The 10,915-nt window shown below is 44.3% G+C and overlaps 1 protein-coding gene across 1 annotated transcript; it reads right to left on the reverse strand.

The window, feature by feature from the left end:
• Window positions 1–837: 837 nt before the first annotated feature.
• LOC311137985 (guanine nucleotide exchange factor MSS4-like) lies at window positions 838–2,731 on the reverse strand. Its single transcript, XM_084172630.1, has 2 exons — window positions 2,220–2,731; window positions 838–1,918 (listed from the first exon to the last, which is right to left on the reverse strand). The coding sequence occupies exons 1-2, from the start codon at window positions 2,370–2,372 to the stop codon at window positions 1,670–1,672; spliced, it is 402 nt and encodes a 133-aa protein (XP_084028756.1). The 5' UTR covers window positions 2,373–2,731; the 3' UTR covers window positions 838–1,669.
• Window positions 2,732–10,915: the final 8,184 nt, after the last annotated feature.

The following is a 10,915-nucleotide window of genomic DNA, read 5'->3' on the forward strand; positions in this document are numbered from 1 at the left end:
GCACAACTCGTCGTACCTTGACACGAATAGGGTATGGTAGCCAACGACCTTACAGAGTTCCACTTTTTTCAACAAAAAACAAGAAACTGCGGTTGCAGTGGGCTAAGGAACGAATACACTGGATACTGCACAATTGGAAAAACATTGCCTGGTCTGATGAATCACGGTTCCTGCGGTTTCATGCTGATGGGAGGACTAGGGTATGGAGAAAACCACGAGTACATGCAGCCATCATGCCGCTTTGCAGGCTGGTGGTGTGATGTCTTTTCATGGCACACATTTGGTCCCTTGATAAAAGTGGAGCAACATTTGAATGCCACAGGTTACCTGAACATCATTGCCAATCATCAGGTGCATCTCTTCATTTTTTCAACAAGATAATGCCCAATGCTACAAGGCTAGGATTGTCCTGGAATGGTTCCACAAACATGACATAAGTATGAAAATGTATGAACTCACTACTGTAAGTCGCTCTGGATAAGAGCATCTGCTAAATTACAAATGTAAAAATGTAATCTTACTTCAGTGGCCTGCCCAATAACCACATCTCAATCCAATTGAGCATCTGTGGGATGAGATGGAATGAGCTAGTTGGAGTAGAGAGCCACAACCAGCCAACTTGACAACTGTCGGAAGCATTGGAGTCAACATGGGCCAGCTTCCCTGTGGCACACTTTCGACACCTTGTAGAGTCCATGCCCCGACAAATTGAGGCTGTTGAGGGCAAAAGGGGGTGCAACTCAATATTAGGAAGGTGATCTAATGTTTTGTGCACTCAGTGTACATGTAAAATTGGCAAGCTATTCCATAAATAAAAACAATAGGCTACTCGAACCAATAGTGAATACATCTTTAAGTTAGATAAACCTGTTCCGAAGCGACTGTCCAATGAAAGTATAATAAATATAATTAATTCCATCAACCACAGGGGGTTTTGAGTTAACAGCACTGACATCCTATTTCCCATGCAATCACGTCAACGAGGGTGTACTCCATCCTAGAACTCACAAACTGGTAAAAAACCACTCCCATTACTCAGCATGCAAGGTGAAGGGTGTGCCAAGCGGATAAGTACACTAACTAGTTCAAATGCTGCACATCATTTCATATTACCATCTGCAATAAGTATTAGTAGTAATATTTCAGAAGTAGGAAGTAATAAGTAGGCCTATACAAGTAATACAATTCAGCAGAGGCTGTAGGGTTAACCTCAGACCAAAGCATAACACCATAATATGGGTTAGTTAAAGTATTGGATTGAATAACATTTGTCCAGAGAACCACATCAATACCATTGTTTATCAGTAGAGAACAAAAAGTGATAGAAGTGAACACTTGGTCTTGCTGAACTAAGGAGTCATCATAACCGAGACAGCATCCAGCACCAGCCAGAAGGGGGAAGAGAAGGAGTAAAGAGTTACGGACAAGACAGACCAACACAAATGTCGGCCATCCCAGCGGGTGACCGCTCTATTGCCTCTGACCACAGAACATTGGCCGTCCTTTTCTGTTCATTTCCCAACTGTTCTACATGTTGAAACGCCACTGTCCGCCGAAACCCAGAAGGTAATCTACTGCACATGGCCAACGTTCGTGTTGGTCTGTCTTGTCCTTCAGTTCCAAATTGTACACCCTCTGATGTTTCCCCAGGTTCTTATGATGGGCCACATTAGGCATGATTGACTCTTTCCAATGCAACATAGAAGCTCTTTTTGTCATCCAGGCAGTGCCAGCCAATGGGTCCAATCTCACAGTCTGCACAAATTAGGTACTTGATTCTGCCCACGTCCTTGGTGAAGCCCACATTCTCAAAGGTGTACATATCATCGACTAACCAGTGGGCAGTCAGTTTGTCCCTATCCACGGATCCCTGTGATTGGGTGATAGTGGTCTTCTTCCGCATTGAGGGCAGGAACAACTGGAGCATATTGGGGAGGAAATAAAAGACAAGATTCATCATGTCAATGAGCCTTAATATGAATAGATAAACAGAAGTGATTTCACTCCCTGACATTTAGTCACATCTTGGCATAGCAAATTTCACATTGTATGCACAATATAATTTCGTGCATTTGGTGGTGGTTAGACATTGCACTACGCTGAAAACAAAGCAACTATGATGAATGCCCATTCGGATAGGAAAATACTTATTTATGCTATAACTAGTCATTTTAGGTAATTTGTCTTTAGGGGTTACTCCTGTCTGAGGTGAACCTTACCTCCTTCTCTGCAAACACCGCCATCCCTGGGCAGAGGACCTTCGATCCACAACGTTGGCACAAAACTGACTTGATATTCTTTCCATCCTCTGACACCAGCGTAGACCGGTCGACGCATCCTTCAGAGGGAGAGCACTGTTCGTGGTTGTCCATGTTGAACGCGAATAGAAGGCAACTTATGTGACTATAGTACACATATAAAGCGAATGCTAAGATTGTTAACTATAGTCAAACCACTGCTCTATATATGTTTTGCAACTATTTGTTGCTTTACCGAGCAAACAGTACCCACCTAGCTAGCTAGCTAACTAATATCGGCTAATGCGAACTTCGAGGCGTCAACTCACCTTTTTGCTGTACATTGGGCTTAACAACCTTCCCTATAAATAATGGCTAGAGTACGCCTAAAGTACTTTCAAACGGTAGTACAAATAATGTAACTAAATTGTATTTAAAACACTCGGCTATATCAAACAACAAGCGTTGCTGGACAGTGTGCACCCGCTGAAACTTCCGTTCAGAAAACCACATCGCTAAATTATAGCGTTCCTCCGTCGTGTAGGACGTTTGGTTTTTTTTAAATAACTGCTGCTAGATTGTTCTTTATCTAGAGATACTTTTTTTAAATAATGTAATTTCATCGAATCACTATAATATACTATTTTAGGGAAACAATAAGTCTACTATAGCTCAAATATAGTTAAAACCATTTTGTTTTTACTTTGGATAAGATCACAACTGACAGACACTTGTGACAGTAATAATCATATCCACCCAGTTTACCAGTAAGGTCAACAATATATAAGATGCCAGCATGTGTCTGATACTGCACAAATCGTTCGTTAAGGTTAGTGTTTCCACACGGCCATATCTCCATATTACAGCGCTTGTTTACGGAAGACAGACAGAAGATACGATGATAGATATACTGACAAGATACACTGCATGACCAAAAGTATGTGGACACTTGCTCGCCGAAAATCTCATTCCAAAATCATGGACATTGATATGGAGTTGGTGCCCCCTTTGCTGCTATAATAGCCTCCACTCTTCTGGGAAGGATTTCCACTAGATGTTGGAACATTGCTGCGAGGACTTACAGTGAGGGAAAAAAGTATTTCATCCCCTGCTGATTTTGTACGTTTGCCCACTGACAAAGAAATGATCAGTCTATAATTTTAATGGTAGGTTTATTTGAACAGTGAGAGACAGAATAACAACAACAAAATCCAGAAAACCGCATGTCAAAAATTTTATAAATTGATTTGCATTTTAATGAGGGAAATAAGTATTTGACCCCCTCTCAATCAGAAAGATTTCTGGCTCCCAGGTGTCTTTTATACAGGTAACGAGCTGAGATTAGGAGCACACTCTTAAAGGGAGTGCTCCTAATCTCAGTTTGTTACCTGTATAAAAGACACCTGTCCACAGAAGCAATCAATCAATCAGATTCCAAACTCTCCACCATGGCCAAGACCAAAGAGCTCTCCAAGGATGTCAGGGACAAGATTGTAGACCTACACAAGGCTGGAATGGGCTACAAGACCATCGCCAAGCAGCTTGGTGAGAAGGTGACAACAGTTGGTGTGATTATTCGCAAATGGAAGAAACACAAAAGAACTGTCAATCTCCCTCGGCCTGGGGCTCCATGCAAGATCTCACCTTGTGGAGTTACAATGATCATGAGAACGGTGAGGAATCAGACCAGAACTACATGGGAGGATCTTGTCAATGATCTCAAGGCAGCTGGGACCATAGTCACCAAGAAAACAATTGGTAACACACTATGCCGTGAAGGACTGAAATCCTGCAGCGCCCGCAAGGTCCCCCTGCTCAAGAAAGCACATATACAGGGCCGTCTGAAGTTTGCCAATGAACATCTGACTGATTCAGAGGAGAACTGGGTGAAAGTGTTGTGGTCAGATGAGACAAATCAAGCTCTTTGGCATCAACTCAACTCGCCGTGTTTGGAGGAGGAGGAATGCTGCCTATGACCCCAAGAACACCATCCCCACCGTCAAACATGGAGGTGGAAACATTATGCTTTGGGGGTGTTTTTCTGCTAAGGGGACAGGACAACTTCACCGCATCAAAGCGACGATGGACGGGGCCATGTACCATCAAATCTTGGGTGAGAACCTCCTTCCCTCAGCCAGGGCATTGAAAATGGGTCGTGGATGGGTATTCCAGCATGACAATGACCCAAAACACACGGCCAAGGCAACAAAGGAGTGGCTCAAGAAGAAGCACATTAAGGTCCTGGAGTGGCCTAGCCAGTCTCCAGACCTTAATCCCATGGAAAATCTGTGGAGGGAGCTGAAGGTTTGAGTTGCCAAACGTCAGGCTCGAAACCTTAATGACTTGGAGAAGATCTGCAAAGAGGAGTGGGACAAAATCCCTCCTGAGATGTGTGCAAACCTGGTGGCCAACTACAAGAAACGTCTGACCTCTGTGATTGCCAACAAGGGTTTTGCCACCAAGTACTAAGTCATGTTTTGCAGAGGGGTCAAATACTTATTTCCCTCATTAAAATGAAAATCAATGTATAACATTTTTGACATGGGTTTTTGTTGTTATTCTGTCTCTCACTGTTCAAACAAACCTACCATTAAAATTATAGACTGATCATGTATTTGTCAGTGGGCAAACGTACAAAATCATCAGGGGATCAAATACTTTTTCCCCTCACTGTACTTCCATTCAGCCACAAGGGCATTAGTGAGGTCGGGCAGTGATGTTGGGTGATTAGGCCTGGCTCGCAGTCAGCGTTCCAATTCATCCCAAAGGTGTTCGATGGGGTTGAGGTCAGGGCTCTGTGCAGGCCAGTCAACTTCTTCCACACCGATCTCGACAAACCATTTCTGTATGGACCTCACTTTGTGCACGGGGGCATTGTCATGCTGAAACAGGAATGGGCCTTCCCCAAACTGTTGCCACAAAGTTGGAAGCACAGAATAGTCTAGAATGTCATTGTATGCTGTAGCGTTAAGATTTCCCTTCACTGGAACTAAGGGGCCTAGCCCGAACCATGAAAAACAGCCCCAGACCATTATTCCTCCTCCACCAAACTTTACAGTTGGCACTATGCATTGGGCTAGGTAGCGTTCCCCTGGCATCCGCCAAACCCAGATTTATCTGTCGGACTGCCAGATGGTGAAGCGTGATTCATCACTCCACTCCAGAGCAAGCACTTCCACTGCTCCTTAGTCCAATGGCTGCAAGCTTTACACCACTCCAGCCGACGCTTGGCATTGCGCATGGTGATCTTAGGCTTGTGTGCAGCTGCTCGGCCATGGAGACCCATTTCATGAAGCTTGCAGTTTGGAACTCGGTAGTGAGCGTTGCAACCGAGGATAGACCATTTTTATGCGCTTCAGCACTCGGCTGTCAGCAACGGGTGTGGCTGAAATAACCAAATTCACTAATTTGAAGGGGTGTCCACATACTTTTGTATATATAGTGTACATGTCTCGCGGCCTTAACAATGGGAATCGTTGTCTACAAAGCGGCACGGCAGGCTGTCTAGCTCCCGCCTATGCTTTCTTTGGATTGGTGGATACATCACATAATTGTAATCCTATTTTGAATATTCGATGAGCGTTGTTGACGTCAACCGCCTGTATTCAATGGAGAGAGATGCTATGCTAGTAGCCTCATGTCATGAATATGCATAGCCATCTCGAGATTCCGATATAAAGCGTTTTTTCTCAACGTTGCAGGGATGTCACGTGTCCTACTTATATCAGTACACTCAACACAACTTAACCATTACGAAACTTCTATTGGATCAAATAAATTTGACACTCTCATTGAACTCGCTTGGTGGGCGAAACAATAAAAGAATCGCCGCCTGCTGGAGGGAGACCTCAGGTGGAGATGACCACCTGACCTAGCGTGCGCTGGGGAGAAAGTGTAGTCAGCAGGAGAAAGTGTAGTGGAAGTGTAGTTCGTCGGCTGGAGGCACACAGCCATATGTATCTATGCAATTCTGCTACGGTAAATGTATCTTTGTTATTTGAAAGATTCTTTCTCGCTTATATGAAAGATAAGTACCATATGTAGTTCACTTGGTCCCTCCAGTAAGCTGCGCTAATAGCTGAGAACCCTTGGGATAAGGCAGAATGCCTTGTTATTGGGCACGTTCGAGCGGATCACTTTTGTGAAGTCGGTGACCAACGCCCTTCAAAGTGTGTTGCATTATGGGGATACAATTGTCCAACTTGCGGCTACATGTCGACTGCATGAACTTAACAAAAATAATGTGATCAAAGGTCATGAAATTTTGACTGCAAGTTTCTGCAGTTGCTCTTCACCAACTTCATCCTGCTGCCATCGCCTGCAGCCATCAGCTCTATTGTCTACCAATCATTAGGGTGTTTTTGTTTGACTCATGTGAGCGTGACCAAAGACATGACTGAAACAGGAACCAACTTTGCCAAGATCATAGATATATATATATATATATATATATATATAGCATCTGTCACAGCATGGGCAACGTCATTGAGGCAATCTCCATTTTTAAGTAGTCATTTTTTTTTCTCACAATTGGCTGATCCCTCCTGATGGGTCCAACCGGGTCATCAGTAGGGATCAGCCAAAGATTTTTTGGAATAACCCAAGATAGACCAGAGCCTGTCGTTTGCATTCAGAGCAAATTAATCATAGTGGGCAGAACAAGTAGAGCTTCCCAGTGACACAAGCCTACCAGACGAGCTAAACCACTTCTATGCTCGCTTCGAGGCAAGCAACACTGAAGCATGCATGAGAGCACCAGCTGTTCCGGATTACTATGTGATCACGCTCTCCATAGCCGATGTGAGTAAGACTTTTAAGCAGGTCAACATTCACAAGGCCGCAGGGCCAGACGGATTACCAGGACGTGTACTCCGAGCATGTGCTGACCAACTGGCAAGTGTCTTCACTGACATTTTCAACATGTCCCTGACTGAGTCTGTAATACCAACATGGTGTGGCCCTCTGTAGCTCAGCTGGTAGAGCACGGCGCTTGTAACGCCAAGGTAGTGGGTTCAATCCCCGGGACCACCCATACACAAAAATGTATGCACGCATGACTGTAAGTCGCTTTGGATAAAAGCGTCTGCTAAATGGCATATTATTATTTATTTTTATGTTTCAAGCAGACCACCATAGTCCCCGTGCCCAAGGACACTAAGATAACCTGCCTAAATGACTACCGACCTGTAGCACTGACGTCTGTAGCCATGAAGTGCTTTGAAAGGCTGGTCATGGCTCACATCAACACCATTATCCCAGAAACCCTAGACCCACTCCAATTTGCATACCGCCCCAACAGATCCACAGATGATGCAATCTCTATTGCACTCCACACTGCCCTTTCCCACCTGGACAAGAGGAACACCTACGTGAGAATACTATTCATTGACTACAGCTCAGCATTCAACACCATAGTGCCCTCAAAGCTCATCACTAAGCTAAGGACCCTGGGACTAAACACCTCCCTCTGCAACTGGATCCTGGACTTCCTGACAGGCCGCCCCCAGGTGGTAAGGGTAGGTAACAACACATCTGCCACACTGATCCTCAACACGGGGGCCCCTCAGGGGTGCGTGCTCAGTCCCCTCCTGTACTCCCTGTTCACCCATGACTGCATGGCCAGGCACGACTCCAACACCATCATTAAGTTTGCCGACGACACAACAGTGGTAGGCCTGATCACCGACAACGATGAGACAGCCTATAGGGAGGAGGTCAGAGACCTGGCCGTGTGGTGCCAGGATAACAACCTCTCCCTCAACGTGACCAAGACAAAGGAGATGATTGTGGACTACAGGAAAAAAAAGAGGACTGAGCACGCCCCCATTCTCATCGACGGGGCTGTAGTGGAACAGGTTGAGAGCTTCAAGTTCCTTGGTGTCCACATCACCAACGAACTATCATGGTCCAAACACACCAAGACAGTCGTGAAGAGGGTACGACAAAGCCTATTCCCCCTCAGGAGATTGAAAAGATTCGGCATGAGTCCTCAGATCCTCAAAAAATTCTACAGCTGCACCATCGAGAGCATCCTGACTGGTTGCATCACCGCCTGGTATGGCAACTGCTTGGCCTCTGACCGCAAGGCACTACAGAGGGTAGTGCGTACGGCCCAGTACATCAATGGGGCCAAGCTTCCTGCCATCCAGGACCTCTATACCAGGCGGTGTCAGAGGAAGGCCCTCAAAATTGTCAAAGACTCCAGCCACCCTAGTCATAGACTGTTCTCTCTGCTACCGCACAGCAAGCGGTACCGGAGTGCCAAGTCTAGGTCCAAAAGACTTCTCAACAGCTTCTACCCCCAAGCCATAAGACTCCTGAACAGCTAATCATGGCTACCCGGACTATTTGCACTGCCCCCCCACCCCATCTTTTTACGCTGCTGCTACTCTGTTAATTATTTATGCATAGTCACTTTAACTCTACCCACATGTATATATTACTTCAACTACCTCAACTAGCCGGTGCCCCCGCACATTGACTCTGCACCGATACCCCCCTGTATATATAGCCTCCCTACTGTTATTTTATTTTACTTCTGCTCTTTTTTTCTCAACACTTTTTTGTTGTTGTTTTATTTTACTTTTTTATTAAAAATAAATGCACTGTTGGTTAAGCGCTGTAAGTAAGCATTTCACTGTAATGTCTGCACCTGTTGTATTCGGCGCATGTGGCCAATAAAATTTGATTTGATTAGATTTGATTTGAAGTAAGGAGGTGGGTAGAGATAATCGCGAGCTAGTGAGATCCTATTGGTGCATTCTAGCATTTATTTGCATATTTCTGTTAGGTAACGCCTACTGTGTGAAGTGCCCGTGTGAAATAACTAAATTCACCCCTGCACTCCTAAACAACGCAATTTTTTACAACTTTGGGTAAAGTCTACAAAACGCAGTGCTGTTTGTTACAGATTCTAGTTTTAGAAACTGAATACTGTATGGAGATAAAATGTTTAATGATGAGAAAATTAGCAGAATGTCAGCCAAAATCCATCTCGCTCCATCTTCTCCCACTGGCCATATTTGGTAGTGAGTGGAAAAGCAAACCGGATGCTTCACATTTATACATCCGGTGAAATATCTGGCTCATTGTTCTGTGGTTGCACCTCCCCTGACTTCACTTCTCGACTTTCGTCAGTCGGTTGCTTTAGCCTTACCACTAAAACGTCCCCAATGCCCTTAGGTTCTCAGAAAGCAAATTCTATGGATGAGATTTTAACTATCAAAAATCCTGTTAAACTGGATGGGCCATATATGTCAAGGGTGTGCCTTTCCAAATCATATCCAATCAATTGAATTTACCACAGGTGGACTCCAAGATTCTGGGGGCTTTTTTGTTAGACTTCAGTGCGGCTTTTGACATTATCGATCATAGTCTGTTGCTGGAAAAAAGTATGTGTTATGGCTTTACACCCCCTGCTATATTGTGGATAAAGAGTTACCTGTCTAACACAACACAGAGGGTGTTCTTGAATGGAAGCCTCTCCAACAAAATCCAGGTAGAATCAGGAATTCCCCAGGGCAGCTGTCTAGGCCCATTATTTTATTCAATCTTTACTAACGCCATGCCACTGGCTTTGAGTAAAGCCAGTGTGTCTATGTATGCGGATGACTCAACACTATACACATCAGCTACCACAGCGACTGAAATGACAGCAACACTTAACAAAGAGCTGCAGTTAGTTTCAGAATGGGTGGCAAGGAATATGTTAGTCCTAAATATTTCAAAAACTAAAAGCATTGTATTTGGGACAAATCATTTACTAAACCCTAAATCTCAACTAAATCTTGTAATGAATAATGTGGAAATTGAACAAGTTGAGAAGACTAAATTGCTCTGGATTGTAAATTGTCACGGTCAAAACATATTGATACAACAATAGCTAGGATGGGGAGAAGTCCGTCTATAATAAAGCGCTGCTCTGCATTCTTAACAGCACTATCAACAAGGCAGGTCCTACAGGCCCTAGTTTTGTCGCACCTGGACTACTGTTCAGTCGTGTGGTCAGGTGCCACAAAGAGGCACTTAGGAAAATTGCAATTGGCTCAGAACAGGGCAGCACGGCTGGCCCTTGGATGTACACAGAGAGCCAACATTAATAATGTCAATCGCTCCTGGCTCAAAGTGGAGGAGAGATTTACTTCATCACTACTTGTATTTGTGAGAGGTATTGACATGTTGAATGAACCGAGCTGTCTGTTTGAACTACTGGTACCCATGCATACCCCACAAGACATGCCACCAGAGGTCTCTTCACAGTCCCCAAGTCAATAACAGACTATGGGAGGCCCACAGTACTACATAGAGCCATGACTACATGGAACTCTATTCCACATCAAGTAACTCACGCCAGCAGTAAAATTATATTAAAAAAACATCTAAAAATACACCTTATGGAACAGCGGGGACTGTGAAGCAACACAAACACATGCATACAAACACACGATAACATACGCACTATACACAAGTACACATGGATTTTGTGTTATAGATATGTGGTAGTAGAGTAGAGGCCTGAGGGCACACACTTAATATGTTGTGAAATCTGTTATGTATTGTAATGTTTTTTAAATGTATAACTGCCATAATTTTGCTGGACCCCAGGAAGAGTAGCTGCTGCCTTGGCAGCTTTGTCATTATGGGGTATTGTGTGTAGATTGATGAGGAAAAACTATTTA

The sequence above is a fragment of the Coregonus lavaretus genome (assembly GCF_964263955.1).
Source record: "Coregonus lavaretus genome assembly, chromosome: 12".
In the NCBI taxonomy this organism is placed as follows: domain Eukaryota; kingdom Metazoa; phylum Chordata; class Actinopteri; order Salmoniformes; family Salmonidae; genus Coregonus; species Coregonus lavaretus.

Coding starts and splice junctions, on each gene's coding strand:
- LOC311137985 (XM_084172630.1), bottom strand. CDS start 2,372: ATGGACAACCACGAACAGTGCTCTCCCTCTGAAGGATGCGTCGACCGG. Junction 1,919..2,219: donor CGGTGTTTGCAGAGAAGGAG/GTAAGGTTCACC, acceptor AATATGCTCCAG/TTGTTCCTGCCCTCAATGCG.